Genomic DNA, 26,487 nt, shown 5'->3' on the forward strand with positions numbered 1-26,487 from the left:
ACTGTATTTACATATCCTGGTATTACATATATAAACATACAAGTATACGTATATCTAGTATATATATGTGTGTGTATATATATATGCCATATGTGTGTAGGATATACAAAAAAAAAACTCTTATGCTATTAACAACAGGTGTGTACAGGTAGCAGCCACAGGTGTTGTGTGTATTTGTTGATAATTACAGGTATGTTATGAATTATATTTGACTAGAGGTGTGTGTGTGTGTGTGTGTGTGTGAGTAGGACCATGTGAAGTGAAGAACGCAAGGAGAGAGAGAGAGAGAGAGAGAGAGAGAGAGAGAGAGAGAGTGTGTTTGTGTTTGTGTGAGGAAGGAAGTATAACAACACCGTACTTGAACCATTATAAGTAAAAATTTAACTTAGAAAGATCTACAAAAAGTCACTACAACAAGATATACATAGAAGATTTCCTTAAAGCTTCTTGGTGTTTACGACTCCCTGTAAGTGCATTAGAGTATGAGTGAAATAACGACTTCTTTTTTTACCCAATAAGTTTACAGGAAAGGGGAAACATATTTAAGGGTAATTTGAGAATCATAGTTCTGGATTCACTGTTATTTTATCATTATTGTTTGTTTTCTCGGTCTGGTTAACTCTTTGAGGTTATTTACAGTTTAAAGAGGTAGCTGGACCGTCCAACAACACTGGTTCCTTGCTGTATGAAGACAACAGGTGTGTATCTTAGTATATTGAGAAAAAAAGGTTATTGGTTAATTCTCAAACTATAGAGATACAAGTGAAGAATACTATACGAGGGATTAAATGTGGGGATAATTAAGTATCTATATCACTCATATAATCTTAGTTTTATTTGATATTTATTGAAAGAAGAATAAAATTACCGCCCGCTTGTCAACATTCCGCGGGCGAAAAAATTGTTTCATACATATTAGCATAAAAGAGAGAGACTATGTATTTATTTATTGAGATCTTATAAATAATTAATTATATTTAATACTTAACTCATTGAATAATTATTCCCACATCTCGGTGATTGGCCAGTCAACAGCCAATCAGACACTCGTTCGTTAATGTTTATACCTGTTGTCCTCATGCACCAGGGATCCAGCTCTCTGTCACCTAACACTCAACTATTTCCTCTAGCATACACTCAGATTCACAATAAATTATACGTTTTATTTTATCTCCGTATTAACTTGGAATGAAACAACATACCTAATCACTAATGTAGAGTCTGTGCAGTTTTGTCACCATTTTGACTTATTTTAGCGTCGTAGCTCCTAAGTCGATCAAGTTACCTGTATACATAATAATTTACGAGGAATATTTTATCGTAAGCATCTTTGAGGCTATAAACAGGACCACCATTCTTTTAGTTTAATTCCTTGAGGACGATGGTTTTAACTCCTTGAGGATTATGGTTTAACTCTTTTAAGGACTTGTTTTAACCTTTTAATTACTACGTTTTAACCCTTTTTGAGGATGATGATTTAACCCTTTCGAGGACGGTGGTTTAACCATTTGAGGACGATTATTTTAGTCTTTTGATCACTATGGTTTAACTCCCTCGTGCTGAAAGGGCTAAAAAAAGCACCTGAATCAATAATATCTTTTTGCATAACAGGTAAAATTGCCTCTTCATAAAACCTCTCGTTGTTTCATAAAAAGTAACTACCACAACTCCCCTCTAACTGGCCAATTAAAGAACTCATTTAAGTTACGACACAAGACTAATAACATCCTCCCTAACTGATAACGAAAGGCGTATTTATCTAACTTGTTACACGCACTAGTGGTTACAGAATGGCGACAGTACTCCACAGAGACTCAAGCGTTTGACTATTATTTTTTCCCATCCCGGTCTGGTCCCTGTTTCATCTATTTATTGCTATTTTATGACTTTTATCGTCTATTTATTTTATATTTATGTTTTGTTGTCATTTTGTCTTCACACCTTGTTTTACTGCCACTATTTATTCCGTTATTATTTTTTTGGTCTTTGTTACACACTGTTCTTTATCACAATTTCTTCTTCTTCTCCTTTGCTTTTTGTCATGCACTATTTTTGTCCATCTCTACATTCCTCCTTTATCTGGTTATACTACCCCCTTCTTCTCTTTTCTCTGTCCACCTTGTTCTTTGTCAGTGTCTCTTTCTTTTATCTGTCATTCTCCTGTTTTCTCCTCCTCCTCCTCCTCATTCACTACCCACTTTCTTTCTTATCTTCTGTTCTTTCATTTGTTTCGTATTCACACAGTTGTTTGTTTACTCAATAAAACCAAATATTTTTATCCCGGTTGAGTTATCAGTTGAATTCCTATGTTGTTCAGTGGTGGTATACGCGGCTTCCTCTGTTAAGACACTTCACCAACGCCTCTCTTAAGTTCGGCGGTGTTGTACTCTTCCTTCTCCCCCTTCGTCGTCTCCTCCGTGTCTTCAGAGTTATTGGAAGATTTCTGAGTGGCGGCGTCAACGTTGTCATGAATGGCATTGTCGTATTCGCGTGTCTCGTTCGCCTTATTCCCGTCGATGTTATCATAGGACTCTATCTTCCCGTCGATGTTATCATAGGACTCTATCTTCCCGTCGATGTTATTATAGGACTCTATCTTCCCGTCGGTGTTATCATAGGACTCTATCTTCCCGTCGGTGTTATCATAGGACTCTATCTTCCCGTCGATGTTATCACAGGACTCTATCTTCCCGTCGACCTTTTTAGAGGACTCTATGTTCCCGTCGACGTGATCATAGCACCCTATCTTCCCGTCGACGTGATCATAGAAGTCGATGTTATCATAGGACTCTATCTTCCCGTTGATGTTATCATAGGACTCTATCTTCCCGTTGATGTTATCATAGGACTCTATCTTCCCGTCGACGTTATCATCGTTATCATAGGACTCTATCTTCCCGTCGACGTTATCATCGTTATCATAGGACTCTATCTTCCCGTCGACGTTATCATCGGACTCTAACTTCCCATCGATGTTGTTAAAGACGGCGCTGGCAAAGTTGTCAGCCTCCTTCCTGATTTGTTTCAACTGGTCGACGTTGCTGAAGATGGCCGCGAGGAGCTGACTTATTAGACGGTCACTGTAGTAGTAGGTGGTGGGTAGGACGCCCTCCATGAACCCTATGTGGCCACCCCGAGCCGTCACGATGATGGCCACATGACTCGACCTCTTCGCCGCCTCCAGAGGTATGGCTGAGGAGGAGGAACCAAATATATGTGAGATTATGGGGGTCGTCACTACAGCATCCTCTCCCTCTCTCTCACCCCCTCTCTCTATCTCTCTCTCCCTGTCCTTCCCTCTCTCTCTCTCTCTCTCTCCCTCCCTCTCTCTCTCTCCCTCCCTCTCTCTCTCTTTCTGTCTCGGGAACCACAGGAACCAAACCACTTACTCAAATACTCAATCCCGAGAAATTTTACAGAAAAACCTGAATGGACAGTAGCCCGGGTGTTGATGATGGTGCAGATGATAGTGAAGTTGATAGACTACGAGCTGTACCCCAAAAACAAACACAGGGCCCACAGCGGTGATAAATATTTATATAAGAGAAAAAATAATAATGAAATAATAATACAATAGTAACATTAATAATAAAAGTAATAATAATAATAATAATAAAACTAAGATTAGCAATAAACAATTCTATCAGGGAGTGCAATAAAAAAACAGTAGCCATGTAGTACTTCAAGAGCTGGAAGGGGGGGGGTACTGGATGTCGCTGAGCTGAATGAACAATAACAATACGAATAAAAATACTATCAACCCTAATAATAATAAATAATTCCATATGAGAATAGAATAGAGGCGTGTAATACCGTGTAAAGGCTGGAAGGGGTCATCAGCAGCAGTGAGACACAGTAGAGGAATCTTGATACGGTCCAGCTTGTCGTGAAGGCAGGAGGAGAGGTAATAGTCCTCGGCGTCACGGAACCCAAACTGCATCGCCGTGAACTGTGTATCAAACTCCCGGATGGTTTTACTCTGCGAATAATAATAATAATAATAATAACGATACACAGTTATTATTATATAGAAAGCAGGGAGAATGTGTGAAAATTTCTCTTTACATTCTTCCTCGTTGCATTATGTATAAGCAGGTAATCCTTGATATCGTGTCTAAAAGCGATAACTAATATGGATTATTTTTTGTTTTCTTTTGACTGGCCATATACTTTTATGCTGATTATTATACATATAACGTTACCTAGCCTAACCTAATCTTACCTAACCTAACCTTAACGTATCAAACTTTGGATATAATTTGGCTGTAAAAGACGTCTCCTGAAGGTAGTGGTGTGAGAGTCCTGCTCGGGTAGGAGAGAGTCTGAGTCACAGATGGCAGAGTGACCTTCACATGGACGGCTGTGTTGGAATATTGATGTTGACTGGATACACTGACTGCTGGAATTTCACGTTATATGTCTGCTTATGTGGACTTCATACAGATTAATATTTTTTATTCAAGAACCGTAAATAATTACTATATTTTAGGAGGTGCAATAATCAGTAACCTAAAAATCCGTAGGAAATTGTGTAGAAAATTTGTTTGTAATGATCAAGTTACTATTTATTGCTCGTCATAAAATATAATAATCATTCAGGGTTCTCGGGAAAAATAAATTACTCTGTACTATACAACACAAAAGACTTGATTTTACGTTTTATGAAATTTATTTAATAGCTTGTGTGTTGGGCAGCAATAATTCCTGACTTGGCTGTGTATCGTAAGTCAGTGAAATGTTTACTCGATAGAAAGGTTCAGATCAAAGTACTCTGTGTTGGGTGTTTTATCTAATAAGTACTTTAGTTTCGTGAGTTTCATCTTTCTTAGTTGTCTTACTGTTTTATTTCTCCCTCCTGCGGTGTGTAGTTGTGTTAGTCAGTCTTATTGATGACATTCCTTGTTGATTTTCTCCTTCACTCAAGCACCGAGAAAATTTTCGTCTTACACTGCCAGACGTACGATTACTGCAGCCAGTGACAATTCCCCGTGTTGGTTACATATTTAAACAATGATTTTTTATAACAATAGGTATATTATTGGTTGTGTTGTTACGTCATAATGTAAAGAGTATTCAGTAACCAGTATGAAATCTTTTCCCTGAGTTACTGCAACAACTGTCAGTGACAGTCCGTCACTCACTGACGTCATGTTAATGACGTCAGTATTGATGAAAATAGGATGGGGAAAGTTGTGCTCAAAGAGGGGTGACCAAACCTGTTCTAACTGCCCATAACGTTTGTAATTTTTTGTCTCACTTGGACTAAATACCTTCATAACTTGTTTGAGGTTCCACTTGTGTTGGTCGCCGGCCAGTTGGTAGCTCATACTGTCCGCGAGTTGACAGAGGCAGTGGGCGAGGTAGCGATTGAGCAGCAGGTTGCAGAGAGGCTTCTCCATGCTGCTCAAACCCAGCACCATGTTCCAAGGGATGGACATTACCACTGCCGCAGTCAGGTACTTGGCGGCCCGCTCACCCCGCGTCGTCAGGTAGTTCCCCGTGATCATTCTGCGGGAGATACAGGGTTAATACAGTAACTCGAACATATACAAAAATATGTATTACAGGCATTATACAGTAGATAAAATGATTGAAAGGCAGAGAGACAGATGGGTTGGCAAACAGACAAAGAAACACATACTCACCCCCCTAGAGATATCCCGATGGCCACTATGGGCACGCCGGGGTGGGTGCTACTGAGGTACTGCAGCGCCTCCTCCAGGTCATCACTGTTGGCGGCACAATAGGTCCTCGTGGTCTGTAACACGAGGTCACGTCAGCACAACTCGAAGTCATGTGTGTGTGTTTGAAGTTGAGTGGACATTGAGTGTATTTGTGTGTCCACCACTGCATTTATATGGAGTGTTACTTTGGGACGCATTGCAGTAGTAAGGTAACCCCTCCCCCTCCCCAAAGCCACCCACCTACCGACCCACCACCCACCCACCACACCTACCGACCCACCACCCACCACACCCACTCCAACAATGTCTCAACTATATTATTTATGACAAATTTATATCATTGTTTACATACGTGTCACCTCAGGGTTAAACTAGCATGATAAACACTGGTCAGATGGATCATATACTGTGGCACCTGATTCTATTTCTTGTACCTTATATTGTGTTATTCTGTATTACATTCTACGTGTTAGGTATGGTCTATACAGTGTGGCTCATGTCTGCTGGGTGTGGCTGGGCTGTCTGATACCATGGTTGACTTTCACAATGTCTAGTTATGCGTCACTGTACTTTCTTTCGTTCCAGTAATTACAGACACAAGTTTTTCCTCCGTTTATTTGTGTGCCATGCCACTCAGCGTCTCTTTGCGTGTTAATAACTGGACAGGTACAGGGCAAACCAGATATGTGGCAAAGCATAGTGTAGATTGTGCGGTTAGGGCCGGATTAAGCATTAAGCAAGAGGCCTGAGGCACAGATCAACGGGGCCCCCTATCCTCCAAAATATATATATATATATATATATATATATATATATATATATATATATATATATATATATATATATATATATATATATATATATATATATACCCAAATTTATCAATGATTTCATCAATATTAAGCTTCTGCAAAATAACACATTTAATGTTCATAAGAGACAGAAAATTGAGACGTTGCTAGGACATCGTTGAACGAAGTTCATGTTTTATACGCTTCAACTTCGAGAATGTTTGGAGTGGGGGCCCCTTAGAGTCGGGGGGCCTGAGGCCAGTGCCTCAAGTGCCTCATGGTTAATCCGGCACTGTGTGCGGTTACCAAAATCTGTGAGCTCGTGTACTGTACCGAAGACCACACGAGGAAGCTTACGTGTAGTCCCCTGATCTATCTTTATGACACCAGAGGTCAAACAACACAGTAAAGTTTTGGGCATCAGTTCTCCTTCCCGTCCTCTGGCTGGCGTCCACTCCGTTCAGCCGTAAGTGGGCACCTAACGTTACAGTTGAGTATGTGAAGACGGTCGTGAGCAGTGCCGGTAACATTATCTCCTTGTGTACTAAAGACCATAAATAAAGTTATCATTTCTCCGGTTATCATCATACTAGTCGTTCGGGCGATCAGTCTGTTTGTTTTTATGACCGTCAGTGTCCAGTGTTAGTGCAGAGGAGGAAAATGAAGAAAATCCAACCCAGGCCGGAGTTGGCATCCATAACACGTACAGTAGAGACGCAACAAAAAACTCACGTGAGAGGCCTGACTTGTAACAACGCCCACCCCCTACACACACACACACACACCACACAAAACTTATATATAATAACTAATATTAATTTCCATGGAGTCACAGATGAATCACGTTCGCAAATTAGATGGTTTTAATAACCCCAACTATAACAGACGCTGAAATAATTTACTATTAATTTTGTATCTCCTGGTAAGAATGCGAGGCAGTAACGTCTGTTATAGTGTGTTCACCGGCAGAATTTATAAATTACTTTAATGTTTTATAGTAAATACTAAAACAACACTTAAAAAGTTCATCCAACAATGCGAAGGTTGAGTGGATGATGGTGGGGTGATGGCGTGGCAGGGAGTATCAGCCAATAGCGGCCACCTGTGTATCGCTCATGACTGTTAGTTAGTGTTTGGTTATGCCAGATGGCGCTCATTCACAACTTCTTTAAAATGTTGTTTTGTGACATTCTGTGGCCTAGTGCGTGATCATATTTATGTCTATCGAGTCATTGCGGAAATTTTTAGACAGAGAGATCGAGGAACTCCATGCCCACATATGTGCATATTTTTTGTACGTTTAGCCAGATGATGAAGTGAGTATGACGCCATTGACTCCTCCCCCTTTCAAAATTTTTGGAGCAACAAACAAGTTGACATGCAAGACAACCCTTTCAAAATTTTTGGAGCAACAAACAAGTTGACATGCAAGACAACAGTGTGGCCAGAAACGCTGAGGGTGACTGACTGGACGTTGCTCTCTGTTCGCTTATCACACTGACCTATTCACCCAACGAGTCATCTTTTACCTTTGTCCTAATGCAAGAAAACTCCCTCAAGACCCAACACATTGACCGAAACTTAAGGAACAACAACAGTCTATCGTATACCCATTTATACATCCGGATATTGAATTTACAGTGAGTATAATATAATTTAACTATAAACGGTCAGTAGTAAATACAGTACACTATTTATACATCGTATTTAACTCTCGGCGTGACTGTAAATGACTGTAGGGGAATTATTACCACTAACTGTATGTGTGAATGACTGTGCGGCTGAATCATTCTTACAAACTATGAATCTTGTGAAGTGAAATAATAAGTAACCTTGATATGATAAAATTATAAAGTTACATTCAACTACTGTACAGCTGTTTATGATTAGATGTCTTATCTTCAGTCTACTATTTTTGAAAGGTAAATTAGTGGTTTGATAATGACTCTAAATATAAAATGATACAGTATAACGAATGTGACGATAAACTTGAGATAATGTGATATTTTTTTTTTACTTATTTACGTATGGGTAAAAAAATCTTCAATTCTAAAAACACGGTCTAGAATGGTCAAGGTTATATAAATGAAGGAAGATACGGGAGGAGGGAAAGAACGGACGGAAAACAGACAGACAGACAATCAGACACTTGTAGGGGAGGGGGTGAAAGTTAATAAGACATAACCCCTTGAGTATGCTGATTTTACCCTTGAATACGATGACCTAACCCATTGAGTACGATAAGTTAACCCCTTGAGTTTAACGTCACTTTATTCAAGGGGTTAAAAGTCAGTATTTAATGCTTTGTTAGTTACTTTGAGTCTTTAGTTCTCTCTCCATTATTCAACCATTACACAACTAAGTCAATCTGTCTTACCATGAGTCTTACGCCACCAATACCACGGTTGTTGAGGACTACGCATCGAGCTGGCAGGTGTCGTACGGCCAGCATCAAGCCCTTGACGTACTCGCTCTGGGAGGACCCCGTCAACCCTGGCAACACCAGCACGATGGGACTACCAGCACCCACCTCAACCCCCGCCAACCAGTCCAAGCTGATCTGCCCTCCGTCCTTCAGTTGCAACACTTCCCTGTGAAAGGTCAATTATTGTGAGTGTGAGGGTGGGTCTCTGGATTGGTGTGGAGGGGTGTTCTCTCTTTCTCTCTCTCACTCCTGACTTAGGGCTGGGGGGGGGACTGAGAGAGGGATAACTAAGTAAACAAGACGTGTCCGGAGTGGACCTTAAGGGAAATGACTCCGGTGGGTGGCTGGCGCGGAACATCTGGAGAACTGTTATTATTATTATTGATTAGTATTGTTGGTGTTATTCATATTATTTTCATCCTTGGCAATAAAATTTTCATCGGTATTATTATTATCATAGTTTTATCAATAGTACAGTACTACATATACTGTATAATATTTAGCATTTATAAGTAATCGTTATTATTTACACCACTACTGTTACCTATTATTACTATGTCTACAACAGATGCTATGAGAGAACTACAACACTCGCTCCTCACCTCTTGTACGTGATATCTGGCAGTCTGAGCCGCAGGAGGGAAGCCAACACGGTCTGGCAGTGAGACTCATAGCACCAGGGTGTGGGCCAGTACTTCTCCTGCAGGATAGTGAGGTGGGTCTCCAGAAACCTTCGCCACTCACTTCGTCTGCACGTCAACTGAGGCCGCTGTGAGGGTTAAGAAAAAAGAAAGAAATTTAAACAGTTTATTTAGTTAGATTAGGTCGTGTTAGGTGAGGTTAGGTATTCATGCTGTTTGTTAGTTTACATTTAGTTGTGTTGGATTAGGTCAGGCCAGATTTGTGTAAGGATGAATTAGGTTCTATTAAACTGGCGTTATATTGTATTAAGTTATATATTTCAGAGTGTTAAGTTACACTAGGTTAGGTTACATCAAAATAAACAAAATCTCTGCAACTCTACATCCTCTCTCTCTCCATGTGGTCAAAGCGTGAATAGCGCCAATCACTTTAATCACCACTTATCCCCAATAAAATCTTGCAGCAGGCGGAGAGTGGTGAAGGATCCTGGGTGACTCTGGTCCCTCTATTCACACCCCCAGCGGAAATTGGCCTTGAAGAGCGTTTACCTTAATACAGTTATTTAGGAAGTATGGCGTTGTAGGAGGCTGGCGCGTATATAGGGTGTATGTGTGTGTGTGTTTCAGTAGGTGGGTGTGGATGGGTGGGTGGGATGGTGTGTGTGTAATGTGCGGATGTTCAGTGTGTATAAGTGGATATATCTTTGTGTGTGGGTGTCTATGTTTGTGTATTCACCTGTGTCAACACCTGTAGTATAGCCCCCTAACCTATTTGACCTGTTTATATATCGTGACACTACCTGAAGGGGGGTTAGGCTAGAGTGTTTTAATGACTAGGTGTAATAAGGTGCCTAATCTTCACGTGGTCTCTTGTTCTGAATTATTTATGAGAGAGGGATCATATGAAGCTTAGCATTAGGGGAGGTTAATCTTTAGGTGAACTGGGGTGGAGATTTTTCAAGTGATCCGAGATGGGAAATAGAGTATGGAATATGAATATCACACTGAGGTAGAGGTAGACTCACCCTGACGACCTCCAGCAAGTAGTAGACGATGAGGCCAGCGCCGACGGAGAGGCCAAGCATGATACTGGGACACTCGCTGTATAAACTATAAAAATCCATCTTGCCTCACTCTCTCTCCCTCCTTCCTTCCTTCACCTCACAATACCGCTCACTCTCGCTACTTGTTCACCTCCGCCCACCTCCCTCACACCTCCTGCTGCATGACACTCATTACTCATCCCACTCAAAGCTGTGAGGATGTTAGTTTCAGCCCGTCACGTCTCCACTGGAATAAAAAAAAAAAATCCTTTGGTCGTATAAAAACAAAACACTTAATTTTTTTTCAATATTTCTTTATGTATCAATTTCCATAAACAAATCGTATCAGTATAATGAAAAGTTACAATATAATATAAAAAATGAAAACTTTGTTGGGAGTTTAATTGTAAGTTTTTAGCCAATGGGCGGCGGCAACACGAGAATACCGTTTCCCTTTAAAGACGAACATATTGGTTTTCTCTCTTTTTTTTTGTCTCTCGTCTTCTCGGGAATTATTAAAAATCAATCGTCACTTCTATTCCGGCCTATTCAATTTGGAACTTGACAGACTTAAATTCATCCAAAATTCCCTATTATTTTTTTTTAATTTGTCGTTTATATAGTTTTCTGTGATCAAATGATAAACAACCTACAAATCATCATACAAGTTTACATTGACTCGGCGTATATATAAGCAATCCATGATACATTATACATAGATGGTGCAGGTATACGAACAATGTATACACAGAAAACCTCGTCTATACATACACTAGGCAGCAGCCAACGCACAATACAGTGTAGTTGATAAATTAATATAGATAAATATTTGTTCAGCAAAATCGTCAGACAAGTTCACTGTAGTACAACGTGTGTACATAGGAAATACAGTTAAATTCACAGAAACAAGTAATTATGGGTCAGTGAACTGTAGGGGTATGGAACCGTGGACAGTGTCAGCCCCTAGCCAGTGTCAGCCCCCGTCTCTCATTGTGACACTCGCCCTGGGGTCTACACTTGGTGAGGCACTTCCACGCAGTAGTGCCGGGCGGGTGAACTGCCACCTAATTGGATACTGCAGTTGCCAGCTTAACTCCGTGGTAATGATTTTCTAAAAAAACTTTCGTTGGAGTGAGTTATGTGGCAACTGGCGATGATGCGTGCGTTGTGTGTGTGTGTCTAAAGTTCCCTCTTGTTAATTATATTCCCCCTAGTGTATTAACATTTTAGCTGCGTCACCTTACTCCGTGAATACCAGTTCTGGCTCACTGAATGAATGAATGACATTGAATAACAGGTTAACTTTTACCTCAATGATTTGCATAATTTCCTGACTGACTGACTGGCTAAGGTTTCTCCAACTTACTTTCTGACTGACTGACTGATTTTTTGCTAAACTGACTAACATAACGTACATAAATATTACACACACACATATAAAATGGCATCTAATTCACACTGAGACGAGCTTAACCAGATGTGTGGGAAGATACGTAACACACTGTCTCATCAACACACCTGACTATATACCTGTACCTTATATCCCATTAACACACCTGTCTATACTTGTACCTTATATATCATTAACACACCTGTCTATATACCTGTACCTTATATCCCATTAACACACCTGTCTATACTTGTACCTTATATATCATTAACACACCTGTCTATATACCTGTACCTTATCTCATTAACACCTGACTATACCTGACTATATTATCTCCTCAACATACCCGATATTGTGAACTTATATAATTACGTAGATAACTATTTCTAATTGCTGTAAAATATGTGTATATACGATTCTATTATTTACTATGGAAGGGGTTCGTTAGAGGGGGTTCAGTAGTAAGGGTTCGTTAGAGGGGGTTTAGTTAGGAGTCGTGAGTAAAGTTCGGTATGTGTCAGTGAATGTCTGTCTGTCTGTATGTGTTTCTGCACAATTAACTTTAACGTCAGTATTTGTACATCTGTCTGTCTCACTAATTTTAAAATTCACACCAGTTCCAATAATTTCTTTGTCTGTTCATCTCGCTATCGTTTGTTTCATATTTTTTCGTATGTTCTTCCTTTTCATTATTTTCGTTCACTCAAGAGTTTAGTTCACGTATTTTTTTATTTTATTATTTCACCTTTTTCTTATTATTTCTGTTTTATTTCATTATTTTTTCGCTCGATTCTTCCTATTCACATATTTCAAAATACTGTAAGTGTAACTGTTATCACGATCTACAGTTCACGACCTACAGTACGCGATCTACAGTACATTACCTACAGTACACGATCTACAGTACATGATCTACAGTACACGATCTACAGTACATGATCTACAGTACACGATCTACAGTACACGATCTACAGTACACTACCTACAGTACACGTCTACAGTACACGCCCTACAGTACACGATCTACAGTACACTACCTACAGTACACGATCTACAGTACACGCCCTACAGTACACGATCTACAGTACACGCCCTACAGTACGCGATCTACAGTACATTACCTACAGCACATGTCTACAGTACACGCCCTACAGTACACGTCTACAGCACACGCCCTACAGTACACGTCTACAGCACACGCCCTACAGTACACGTCTACAGTACACGCCCTACAGTACACGTCTACAGTACACGCCCTACAGTACACGATCTACAGTACACGCCCTACAGTACACGTCTACAGTACACGCCCTACAGTACACGTCTACAGTACACGCCCTACAGTACACGTGTACAGTACACGCCCTACAGTACACGATCTACAGTACACGCTGGACAGTAGCCAGCGACACGACCAGTTCTCTTCCTGCACTATATCGAGCTATGGATCAGGGGCTTGATTATCACACCCGAGTAACAGATAAACACACTATATTATATTGGAGGTATCGATCGTTGCGGCGGTGTGTGTGTGGAGAGCCTGGGGGTCAACCTACCGCACCGGCCGGGGAACTCAGGTACGATAGTAGCTCTGTTGTATCCGTGTCTTATCAATTATTATTATACACAATATAACGGTATCGGTTAGTTTTTCAGATAGGAAGCGGTTACACACATACACACGCACACATGGAGTAACGTCACGACACAGCAGACACACGCACACACTTAACGACATCACATGATGACCGTCATGTAGCGGCGTGGGATGTGGTTGCTCAGTCAGGAATACTGCAGAGCCTCCGTACGACACGTTGGCCGGCCGGCAACTGAACTGACTGGCTGGCTGGCAGTCTGGCACCAACCGTCCCCGTCCAGCAACCATTGAACCAGTTCAGTGTGACTGTCTCATTGAGAGGAAGGATGTGAATGATGTCTCCATTACATACAGGAACAGACTCCTGCTGAGGCAATCGTCATCGAGTAAATCTCATCCCCCAAAACAATAAGGGGTCAAAATCCTATTAGTTCCAGTTTCTCTAATTAAGTGTTGAGTTAAAAAAGATTTCGTCCAACAATATTTACACCGGTCGCACATTTTATGTAATGCAGGACTAACTGTTGGTGGGGTCGCTTCGTGGTTCCAGGAATAGTTTATTGATGCACTACACAGTACACACGCACGCCGTGGGCCACGTCCACAGCATGTTGATGTGATTTGTGTTAAGGCGGGTTTAGAATTCCTCACTTAACCAACAGTAACAACTCCCATGACACTAATCAGACCTCAACCAGAGGATATAACTGAGGTAATCTCATTAAATTCATCCATTTTAAGTGAGCAGAAGTTACCCCAATCTTACCCAACTCAACTTAACGTAACCTAAGACAAATAGCCATACCTAACCAAAAACATAATCTCCACCTACCTTATCCATACCAAACCCAACCTAATCCAACATAGCCTAACCACAGCTAACCCGAATGACTTTAACTTAACCTGTCTTCGTCCATATAGCAAGGTATTCAATTATTTTGCCCGTGTTTTGTGCGAGGGTGTGACTTGCAATACTTTACAGGCAACACTAATTTTGTTCATGAAAATACTTATATGACGGCATTGGAATTAAGAATCAGCATTTACAAATAAATTTTTAGTAAGACTGTAGGAACATGGTGAAAATCAGTAATAGATGAACGTAAATATTGAGTCTTGTCCTTTCATCTGACACGGGAATAACACGTTAGAAACTTAATGTAGCTACAACACGCTAACTAGACAACACACACACAGTAAAGAGGCGCTACACTGACTCACTATATACAATGAAATGTAAGATAAACGATACTGGTGGTAGGTCAAGCAGAGGTGTAATTGCTGGGGGATTTGTTCCCTTCCTCTGAAACAAAACACTGACTAAAAATGTAAGATAAACAAGAACATTTATCTAATATTAAAGTTATTTCAAACACATTTTCTAGTAAATTGTCTATAATAATAATCTAATATACAATAAAAAGTCTTTAGAATAGTATATACAAATTATTGGTATTTAGTTCATTTTTATATTTTATAGAATTACAGTATTCGAATCTCAATAAGCTAATAATAATAATGGTTGCCCCCTAATTAAAATGTACCCAGTAATCTGAAAATAATCATAACAAAAACATTGTTTCCTTGGACGTATAATATATATATATATATATATATATATATATATATATATATATATATATATATATATATATATATATATATATATATATATATATATAAACATTAAACAGGGTACCTAGTGACACTGGGATCCCGCTTCCTTTATCATGGAATAAAACATTGAAATTGACAATTGAATTAAACATTATAGTACACAGATTCATTTAGTCGTCTTTCCAGAAAATAATACAATAAACTTTCTCTCGCTTCATTTTTAAGACTTACGCGTGAGCATGAACATCCAGGTCCTAATTATCTAAAAAGGTGTGTAAGCATGTAGGCTTACGTAAGGCAAGTGTACTGTACTTTACCACTACGAGACCCCGGCTGGTGGAATGGTCACAATCTTGCTGTTACCTAACCCTCTTACTCACAGTGTATTGCCGACCCAGTTTTGACCGAATTACCGTCAGATATTGGGTCACTATACTATACGCTAGTAATTCCACGTCTCCTACCCTACCAGTTACCGGTATACGGAAAGTGCCAGTTTTGTTATGAAAACTTACTTGTACTGGTAGAGACTTCAAGAGGGCAGCGCAACAATGCTGTCGTAAAATGGATTTTGTCTCGTGATATTCACCTTTATTGATTAAGCGCCAGTGACTGGTGGCGTGGACACAACAAGAAGCCTCTCACGCCTGCTCTTGTAAAGCCAGGGGGCCGACCTCTTAACCCAACCCTTAATGGCTTCCCTGACCCAGTGTTGCCGTCCACCACACTCAACCACTCCACCAGCTGGTCTATTCTGCCCGCCCTTCTCCACAGGGAGTAACTAGAAGCTCCTGCCAGTTGCTGTAGTTAGTTTGAGTGAGGTTAGGTTATTCGAGTTAGGTTAATATATATGGGTTATTTCAGTTAGATTGGGTTGAAATTAGGTCATGTTCTTTGTATTAGGTTATTTTATTTTGGTTAGGTTAGGTTGTGTGGGTAATTAGAGTTATTTTATTATTATTATTATTATTATTATTATTATTATTATTATTTTATTCTATTCTATTCTTGCCCCCCAGGCCTTGATGTGGGTCACCTGTGTCCGAGTGGGCTAATGCCAGTAAAAAAAAAAAAACTACGCTTTGTGTTAGGCTATTCATTTCGTTAGGTTATTGGAGTAAGGTTTGGTTATTTAACGTGAATTAGAAGATAAAAATTTACAGTACAGTTGGTTTGATGGGTATAATAAATCAACAATTACTGTGTACACATTTCAACACAATATATACTTACATGTACTTTAAATATCACCGTTGCCTCATCTGAAAGTAAGGAAATATACCAATTACTAAAATATAACTAGAACCTTAATTTTATCGTGTTTTACTAAGTACACCAAGATCTATTACAATATTCCACATTAATTTCTTGACACTTTCCGGTCTTTTTTTTGCAATCTCAATATCAGAGCATTTTATCCGATGTAAATAATATTATGAGGTTTTAAAGTTGTGTAGAAATTGTTGTGTAGTAAGTGGCTGAGTTGTATGGTTGATATCTTGACAAGCCTAGCGTGCTGTTGGTGGAGATGATTATTGTGTTAAGTACTTACCCTAACTGCTGTGTCACTCACCAGCCTAGGATGAGATTCAAGGATGTTTATATTTCTTCTATATATTTTTTAGCTGTAGAACTGTAGATGGTTATATGTCATGTTCAAGAAATATTATATACTGATTATAGACTGTTGTAGCAGCCTTATATTTAGAATTAACGTAACTACGACATTTCTCCTGGATGCTATATTTCAATTAAGAATGACTACATTATTATTATTATTATAAAATTACTACATCAATATTATAATTATTAAGATTTATATAGCTTAAACAAAATTTAAATGCAAACTTTACTTACCACACCAGAGAGATTGATTTGTTAGTTCCCAGATAATCAACCGTAAAATGACGTCATTTCACATTCCAGCGAGGTAACTAGAGAGCGAGACTTAGAAATAAGAAATTCTTGTAGGGTTTTCGGTTTTTGCTCTTCGTTGCAATTAAACGTCTCCTCCGGGTATAAAGAAGAGAAACATGACACAACAGACAGTGTTCTGGGTTATAGGACTAAAGTACCTGCGGTTAAGGTCATACAGTATTGTAACTAAATCATTTCTTGGTTACATGCTGTCTTAAACTGTTTCTTGTTATGCCTGGCAGCAGCTTGACGGCTGTGTGAACTGTTGGTGGCTGGCTGACGTCACGAAAATAATGTGGCATTCATTCTCAGTGGACTAACTCCTGTATTACTTCTCTCGTAGCCTTTGTATACATAGTCGGTCTGTAGGGATTACAAACCGATAATTCGGTCTCGTAAAATTAGGCGAGAACAGCAGGACAAAAGCCAAATACGGCGATGCAGTACTGACTTATACACTTGGGAGTTAGTTGAATGAAGTGAAGACTTGGTTGGTGCGAGTCGTGTGGCTGGCAGTGGTGTTGTAGGGTTACATAAGTTATGTTGTCTAACACTCAGGATGAGATGGATGAAAACTCTAGGTGGTGGTTTTCTTATATAAAATTTATCATATACAAGACAGTCTGGTGCTGGAGATGCCGTGTGGTGAGAAGCTTGCTCAGAAGACACGTTCAGTGAGTAGCGTGCTTGAGGAGGTATCTGTGCAGGAGCTTCGTTAAGTTAGAGGAGATGTTGCGTGTTGCAACATCAAAGACTCATCCACGTGTTGACTCAATTGATCTCGTTATTCAGCCAAACTATTTCAATCTGCCTCTAGGTGATTGTCAATACAGTATGTAATTTAGAGGAAAAAAACAGTTATTTTAATTTATGTTCACTAATTTACAATAATACAGTATGTACATTTACACATCATTAACCATAAACTCTTACTGTAGCCAATAAAAATTGTAGTACAGTACAGTACTGTAGTTTGATGTCAGAAACTTGGGTACTGTATACAGTTTCTCATAAAAAATATATATTAATATGCAATAAAAATTAGTACAGTATGCCTTTCAAAATATCTTGCCAGGTAAACAACTACCAAGCAGAGTACAGTTAAATGTTGTCATAATGTCATGTCTACCGTAACTATAACACAAAGCCAACTGATAATTTGAGATAATTTTTAATATCGGTGATAAATTTTAAGTGGAAATACAATCCCTACCAAGTACAGTACTTTATCATCTCTTATTCACTGGTCTAGTTCAGTGGCTGTTACCATACAAGTATCATGACTGTTACTTCCTCTGTTAAGAGAGAAATGGAGCTGAAACTGCCTTGTGCAAAATTCATAACAATTTGGTAGTAAACACTAACACAGGAAAATCGTCCTTTCTGGTCTTGCTGGATGTCTCTGCAGCTGTTGACACGGTGGATCATCTCTGTTGTTTCAGGATCTTTGGTCGTTTGGTGTCCGTGAGAATATTCTCACTGCTCGAGTCATTTCTCAGAGCGATCTCAATGTGTAATGGTTGGTGGCACCATTTCAGACCCTGTCCATTTGCAGTTTGAAGTCCCGCATGAATCAGTTTTGGGACTACTTCTGTTTACAGTTTACATCAGTAGTCTTGCATCTCTGTTGGATGCTCATGGTGTTGCCTACCATTTCTATGCTGATGAGGTGAAAATAATAAATGTTGGAGATAATGAAATCCTTGATGTCTGATATTAAAATTTGGATGACTAGGATAAATTTTAAGCTGAATGACAGCAAAACTTTGACTATCGTCATCCAATGAAATAGGAGGGGAGAGAGCACAGATGATTTTGGCTTTTTAAGCCTTGGGGGGAGTACAACTCAGTCTTGTCGATTTTGTTCATAATCTTGGAGTGTACTTTGACTCAAAACTGAATTTTAAAGAGCACATAAATTCATTTGTTAAAGAGTTACAATTTTCAGATTTGAAATCTATATTATGTTAAACAGTTTTTAGATACACAGTATTTTGTGACACTATTACATTCACTTATTTTGTCTTGGGTTGAAATTGTTTAGTAACTCTTTATGGGTCTGCCTCCCAAATTATCTACAGAAGTTCAAAGTGTTTAACAGGGTTGCCAGGGTTAGTTTTATCCTCCCAACGAGTACTCCCACCACCACATTCTTGATCGAATTACATTGGCTTCCAATTAAAGCTAGGATAGTTCAAACTCTGTCTAATGACTTAAGACACTGTTTGGTGAGCCTAAGTATTGGCCAACCTATTAATTCCACTGATTACACATTGAAATTATTTTGTGTAGTAGTGATGATCCTTCAAGCCTGGAGGAGCCAAGAGCAGTACAGGAATGTTCTTTTGCTGCTAGATCCTTTTCCCAAACAGAACCCAGGTTGTACAGTTCCCCCCCAAAAATTGTCATGAGCCATGGGGGACAATGTGATTCGAGGCTTTCTGAGCAATGTTACTCGACGGTTGGTAGTTCTATATCCATGACCTTTAAGCATGAATGAGTATATATATTTTCGAGCGATACATTAATATAGCTTAATGGATTTCTTGTTATAGTAATGAAGTATCTAGTATGCCAAACAAGGACGACTCCCTCCCTCCATCTCTGGCTGTTGCTGATATGGCCAGTAGGCAGACCAACTTAGAGGATGCACTGGGGATCATATTAGAGCATTTCAAATTGTAGTGACAGTTAATCTAACAATACACTTTGGGGGGACTGTACAATCTGTTGTCTGTATCCATGAAGCAGCCTTTAAGAAACTATTTAAGACCTTTCTTGCTTTGAAAGCTTACGATCCTCAACAGGGTACGGTGGTGTAGAATTACAGGGTTTAGTTAGCATTAAAACTGATAGGGTATATGAATGATAGAAGTTGAACTGTCACGTTTTGTGATCTTTTATTGTAATACAGTTTTTCTTTTTATTCTCTAGTCTTTGACTTTGTAGTGTTTCGAGCGCTAGTAAATTCTTAAGAAGAACCGGTGCTTTTGGGAAACAAAAGACCAGCTATTATTATTATCCATTGCAGGTGTTTCAAAATATATAAAAGTGAACACAGAGACAAAATGCAATCTGTTAACACAGATGTTGCTTTTAAGAAATTGCATAAATGAAGAAAAATAATTATTAAATTGCACTAATTATTACTAATTTAAGTATAAAATTAAAATTATATAAAGTATATCTTCATAAATAGAAAGCAAGAACAACATAATTTTAAACAAGTGTCTCTTAATTACTGATTAACCTATGGCAAGACATCCTACGCATCAGTGAATAATGAGGGCAAAGTCAAGGACCTCGAACCTTTTATTTGATGATTATCACCCACGACACACCTGTGAGCGGTAACACAGAATCTCTTCCCAAAACAGGTACAGAGCACAAAAATGTCATATTTGTGACAGCTCAATTTTATCACATTGTAAATGGCCACTGCTTCATGTGAAATTTTAATACCTACAGTTAGCAATTCGGAATCAAGTACAGGTGCTCCTCTACTTACGAACGTGTTACGTTCCTGAGGCTTATTTGTAAGTCCAACTTTACTCCTGTATATACCAAACATATTGTAAAAAATGAAAAGATTATGGATAGTTAGTACAGCTATACCCTTTAATACAGCCTTAACCTGGCTCACTCTTAGGTAATGTTTGTTCTATCAGGAATTTTCTTCAAAATACTCCAGTCCCATCCACATTAAACACCTGTGCTGGCAGGTAACCCCCCTCAGTGATGATGTTTGTATTTCTGAAAGTTTGTAAGTTGAACGTTCTTAAGTAGAGGAGCACCTGTACTGTATGTACGGCAGACAAAGCTAGAAAAATACCACATACAGAACCACTAAACCTTTTCCCTTGTAATATGAAAGACCCAAACCTAACTTTATCTAACATTCTAGAGTAGTTTTGCTTGTTAGAATAAGTGTGGTTGGTTCGTGTTACCTGAAAAATAAGTTGTTTCAACATCCTGTTCTTGGTTGTTTTAACACTGACACTTTAGCATTATGTTGGATTAGAAATATTATATGATCATGTCATCAGCATGTCTATTTAGCATACAAAACAAAACTACATAACAGAACATGTTCAAGTCTTGCTGTTTTGTATAACAAAATACAAACACTCATAACACACTATGTAATATGAGCAGAAACTGGCACTTTCTTAATTAAATTACATTTTTTTCACTTTTCATTTTCATGTAAATTTTAATTTCCAAATTGTACTTCAGATGAAAATTTTGTACAACACAACACACAGGGTTCACTTACATTTTAACTGATAAATATATCACAAAAATAAGGAATTGATCCTGAAATCACATTTTATGACCAGCTTAAGACATGCAACTTGAGTACTGACTGAACAACTCAGAGGCTTCACTCAAGGATTTCCAGAAGCCCTCCATTTGAGAAACTGGGCTTGACTCCAGAAGTCCAGCAAAACTCAAAAACTTGGAATAGGATCTCCCCTGGCTCAACCAAAGCCCCAATAAATAGGAAATGACACTACTGAGAGCTGTGAGTAACTTTTCTGGAATTCTGAAGTATGGTAGTATAGCCCAGTCATGCAATTGGAGGGTTCCTGCAAGTCCGGTGATGCAGTGCACAAGTCACCTGATTCACTGCATCAATTATAAAATTAAGAAGATTAACTTACCACTTTAAGGCTTACTAACAAAGGTTAAAAAATAATATTATCTGTAGATGAATGTGTCTCATCATCCTTTGCCAGAGCAGCCAAGTAACAGGTGTAATATAACACCAGCTGGGAGTATGCAACATGCCACAGTAATTAACACCAGCTGAGAAAAGGCACCCTCAATACCCTCAAATAAGCAATGATTTAGTTTCTAATTACAGCTACAGTATATAAGTAATGACAAAAACTTCACCGAGAGCGACTTTTAAATCACAAACACATCAATTACTGGGAATAAATAACTAAACTAAAAGTGTGCACGGGTCTTCCAAGCCGAACTCCTGGCACCTCTTGGACAAACCACCTGGTGTGTTCTCACTACTGGCCGTCCCTTCTCACCAGCCATGCCTTTCCAGATGGTATAACTCATTTCATGGTCTCATATCACCACATAATACAGCACTACTTCTTTGATCTCACCACTTGTGTTGAGAAATCTCACTCGACATGGCTCAATAACAGTTACATCAGCTTCTGCATTTTTCCGTAACTATTCATTCCTAAAAACAATTCTTGTAAATATTCCCAACAATATACATTCAAGTTATTTTGGAAGACCTGTTAAGAGTAGTCACATTGTGTTCCTGGTTAGCTCACATGTACAGTTCTCTATTCATTATACAGTACCATCAAATAAAACTCATCGCATATGAAAAGAATTAAAATTTCACGAGTCAGCACAATTTAAATGAAACATACCCAACACATTGCTGAACAATCTGTCACACAATATTATACAGTTCAGAGTACTGTAATAACAGAACATCACCAACAACAATTATTTTTGGCCACATTAGTAACTTTAAAGTCAATATATTCATTATTGCATACCTTCATTCTAGCTGGAAAGTGTGAGGATTTTGCCATTACCAATTGCGACAGGCAGGATATTTCCATACCCTTACATGGCAAACTTCTCTTCAATCTAGGAAGGTGGACCCATTGCTGCACATACCAGCATAAGGTGTTTTACTCAACCAAGGGAAAAAATTTATAAGCTGCATAACATATTAAGCCCTTTAAATTTTAATATACAATTATTTCCCATAAACACCTAATGTACAAAATAGGGAAGAGGAGGAAAAAGAGAGAAAGTGATGCTGCTTAGATAAAGAAGACTCCCGAACACTTGAGTTATAACTAAGATAACAAAATAACTCTGAGATATTCACCAGAAAGGACACCAACCTATGTAACACTGGCACAGGTTCTCGTGAGAGGTGGCCTGTGCAATAAGCAGTTCAACCTGTCTGTGCACATCCAGTGGCTCGTCGTGGCAAAAGTCTCGCCCGGTAAGTTTGTCACGGACCCTATTAACAATGGCCACCGCTTTCTTATTAAGAGCCTCCGAAGCACCGGAATCATCTCGCCCTAATTCCAGTTTCTTAGTCTGGGAACCGGCATGAATTGCTGATGATATAGGTGTGGCCTCCATTATTGGTGTGTGGACAGTGTCTGTTGCACTAACGGCACTACCGGCACTTTCACTATCACCAACCACTGAACGTTTACTTTTTGGCTGTGCATGATCCATCAAACGCCAGTTGAGCAACGGATCATGAACAAAGGCTTCCAGCATGGCCATTAGAGAGTCCTTGTTTCTACGGATTAAACTCATGACTGATTCGCATGTCATTCGGTAGGTACCATCAATGCCCGTCACCTCCATGGCATTGATGAGCATCCGGGTCAGACGGAAGGGTATTTTTTCAGGGAACTTTTCACGTGTCATGGCAACCTCAAAGCAGTCACCAAAATCAATATGAATGATCTTGCCTGACAACTGATCCAACATCAAGTTGGATGGATGACGGTCACCCAAACCCAGCACGTACCCTACCATTGACATAACAGCTAAGGAACGAGTATAGTTTGTGCGACGATCAAACCACACTTCTGAGGATGGACTCTTGAACCACAGAAGCCGGGCAAGATCATCCCCCTGGGTGTGCTCCAGAGCGTGTTCAAACACTTCAACTTTCTGCATGAGGGTCAGATGCTCCAGATCTTGAGCCATGCGCATCATTATTCTGTGCTCAATATTCAAGAGAATCTTCTTCTTTTCCCGCCAGTCTCTTATGAGAGCATGTAGAGTGTCGCAATGTGGCACCCAGCCAATGAGTCCAGAGTTGGTGGACAGCGGAATAACGGCAAAGCGCTGAATGGTCAGGTTGCGACGAAAAGTATCGGGATTGCTGATGAGCAACGTATTCACCAACCCAAAGAGCTGCATAACTCTTTCATCTTGTCGAAGGTCCTCGTGTCCCTTCAACAAAAAGACAAAGTCTCGGCCGTTACTTCCTCTGATACAAAGTTTACGAGGACGTTGTTTAGAAGACAAAACCTGCAGTGATGACTGAGCTTGGCTAATACATATAACGGGATTGTTAGGAGCATAAGACCCGGGAACAGCGATGTCAAGATCCCGACACTTGAGAAGCCTCGGCGAGACGGACTGTAGCTCTAGTGACGTAAGTTGGGGAAGCTGGCGAGAGATGCGACGGAACACATGGTAGTAGAGGTCCCATGCTTGGTTCAGCTCGCGTACATTTCCTGACCTCTGGTATCGACGACACCATTCTTGTGCTTCGTGTAGGTCTCTACCATAGGCCTGTGATAAACAAAATAATATAAATTATTATAATGCTATAATTCATCTTAATATCTACCAACAACTTCATGGGAAACACTTCAAATATAGTGACAGCACATTAAAGAGTCTCCCTCACAAACAAAGGTTACACATGTACAGACTATCTTCCCACACAGAGTACAGTACAGTATATCTTAGGCTGATTTTCCATGGCTATCTGACTTAAAGTCTTACAATTATTCATAATCACGGTGAGTTGACTGACAGATATTATGTAGAGTGAGTGTAAGACAGATACTGACCTGGTTAAAGGACATCTCCTTCAGTGTCTGTGGTCCTCGCTCCATCATGGCATGAAGAGGCTCCAAGGTACGGAACATGCCCGATTCATTCCTCTCTCCAAAGTATAGTCGACTGGCCTCCTCTAGACCTTCGTGCCAAATTTCATGCCACAAAATTGCTACACGGATAAGCTCTTCTGATACCTGAAGATTGAATGTGTTATAGTGAATTTTTCATAAACTTTAAGGTAATGATTTAATGGTTAACTGTCCAGTAAAAGTCTATGCATCATAAAGACACTTAAAAGTATGCCCCTGTATACTGCTTGCTATAAACAGATGAATCCTGTTATCGTATAACCATCCCTATTCTTTCAAAAGCACAAGATTGGAAGCTCCAACAGAAATAAAGAAATATATCTGAGAAGAAAGTGACATTCTGGAGTTCTGCCACTGACTGCTACCAATGCTAAGAACTGTCCCACCCATCCACCAAGACCTCTGGTAGTCACGGCTAACCTTCTCAAGCATGGAAAATGGCCATAAAATGGTGATGATGACGAGTGACAATGGCCACAAAACATTACACAAGACAACACTATACAGTACGTCTCACAGGATGAACCAAATCACAGTAGATGTACCGAAGACTGGACGAATATGTCACATAACTCTTTCATGGTCTGTAAGTGATGAGTTTTGGCATAATAAGCATCCATATAAACATTAAATACAAAATAAAACCAACTCACTAAGCACATTTATCTTACCATCATGGCCTGCTGAACTAAATTGGCAGAATGTTCCCTCATGTTTTTTAGGATTTTCTCAGCAGCCTGTGACCGCGCTGCCACAGATGACTTGGCCGCTACAGTCAGGGGATATATGAGAGCCTGCACGAAGGAAGGATGGACAAAGTGAGTGATTTTTAAAGTGAAAAAAAAATAAAAACACTTCAGGTAAATAAACCATCAAATATGAAAGGTCTGATTCACAACTAAACACCAACATCAGAACACTCAACACCTCAGGACTAACACAGTCTCTAGCCCATTTACTATAAGCAACAGGTTATCATACAAAAACCCTGACATTTAATATTAAGGTGATGCTATATTGGTTACCTGGGGGTGGTGCTTGCCAATGTCCATCAACAACTGGTGGATCAGCTTCCCTACCAGTGTACGAGGTGTGTCAATCCTTGCGATTAACTGTGGTATAACCTGTGGTAAAGAGAAACAATAATGGTGACTGACCTTTGACCCCTGTGGCTGTGACCCCTCTAAACATCAAGCACATTTTAAGGGATAATGATATCTAATATATCTCAGAATTGAATCGCCTAGAAATGTAAAGAAGTATGTTGTTATAGAATTGCTTTGATGTTTCATTTTCAGGCGTTTGTAGGAGAATGATGAATATATACAGATATATTAGAAATTTACAAATTTTAAGGTGAAATATGAATTTACTTTATGTTAAACTGGTGACCCGTGAATTGTGTCCAGTATTACATGTTTAGGTTTAGGCCAGTACCATTATCATATGAACCATCTCATATATAATGGGTAGTCTAAGATATAAATTCCTATGGAAATGTTAAGTAATGCCTGAAGTTATATTTTCTGTTGTACAAAACTTGAAATCACCTTCACAGAATCTTTGTCATTACACATTTCCTAATAAAGATGCGTCACTGGTTTCCAAACATGACATGTGACCAAACTTAAAGAAGTGTCTACAGTATAAGAAAAAGTTGTGTGTCTTATAACTAGTAACCACGTTTATTCTGTTCATATCTG

At 39.3% G+C, this 26,487-nt stretch overlaps 2 protein-coding genes and 1 long non-coding RNA gene across 14 annotated transcripts in view; 1 reads left to right on the forward strand and 2 right to left on the reverse strand.

The window, feature by feature from the left end:
- Positions 1 to 813: 813 nt before the first annotated feature.
- LOC121869063 (phospholipase ABHD3-like) lies at positions 814 to 13,851 on the reverse strand. 12 transcript variants are annotated; one of them, XM_042370191.1, is made up of 9 exons: positions 13,703 to 13,851; positions 10,567 to 10,831; positions 9,503 to 9,669; positions 8,853 to 9,066; positions 5,646 to 5,758; positions 5,271 to 5,508; positions 3,814 to 3,979; positions 2,933 to 3,192; positions 814 to 2,893 (listed from the first exon to the last, which is right to left on the reverse strand). In XM_042370191.1, the coding sequence occupies exons 2-9, from the start codon at positions 10,663 to 10,665 to the stop codon at positions 2,342 to 2,344; spliced, it is 1,809 nt and encodes a 602-aa protein (XP_042226125.1). In that variant the 5' UTR covers positions 10,666 to 10,831; positions 13,703 to 13,851; the 3' UTR covers positions 814 to 2,341. The 12 variants fall into 12 exon arrangements, with proteins under 12 accessions (XP_042226125.1, XP_042226124.1, XP_042226123.1 ...); XM_042370190.1 differs by having other exon boundaries at positions 814 to 2,806; positions 2,837 to 3,192; XM_042370189.1 differs by having other exon boundaries at positions 814 to 2,776; positions 2,807 to 3,192.
- On the forward strand, positions 8,958 to 9,919 carry LOC121869066. The gene is made up of 2 exons (XR_006089501.1): positions 8,958 to 9,085; positions 9,469 to 9,919. It is a non-coding gene; the product is annotated as an uncharacterized LOC121869066 (long non-coding RNA).
- Positions 13,852 to 21,139: 7,288 nt separating the features above from the next.
- LOC121869067 (serine/threonine-protein kinase mTOR-like) overlaps positions 21,140 to 26,487 on the reverse strand; it is a 35,460-nt gene continuing 30,112 nt past the window's right edge. The window contains exons 35-38 of the mRNA XM_042370193.1: positions 25,810 to 25,908; positions 25,456 to 25,578; positions 24,707 to 24,889; positions 21,140 to 24,422 (exon numbers count right to left, since the gene is read on the reverse strand). Of these exons, the coding sequence (XP_042226127.1) occupies positions 22,980 to 24,422; positions 24,707 to 24,889; positions 25,456 to 25,578; positions 25,810 to 25,908 (1,848 nt within the window). The 3' untranslated portion in view covers positions 21,140 to 22,979. The remainder of the gene's footprint in view (positions 24,423 to 24,706; positions 24,890 to 25,455; positions 25,579 to 25,809; positions 25,909 to 26,487) is intronic.

The sequence above is a fragment of the Homarus americanus genome, unplaced genomic scaffold (assembly GCF_018991925.1).
Source record: "Homarus americanus isolate GMGI-L3 unplaced genomic scaffold, GMGI_Hamer_2.0 scaffold24694, whole genome shotgun sequence".
In the NCBI taxonomy this organism is placed as follows: Eukaryota; Metazoa; Arthropoda; class Malacostraca; order Decapoda; family Nephropidae; genus Homarus; species Homarus americanus.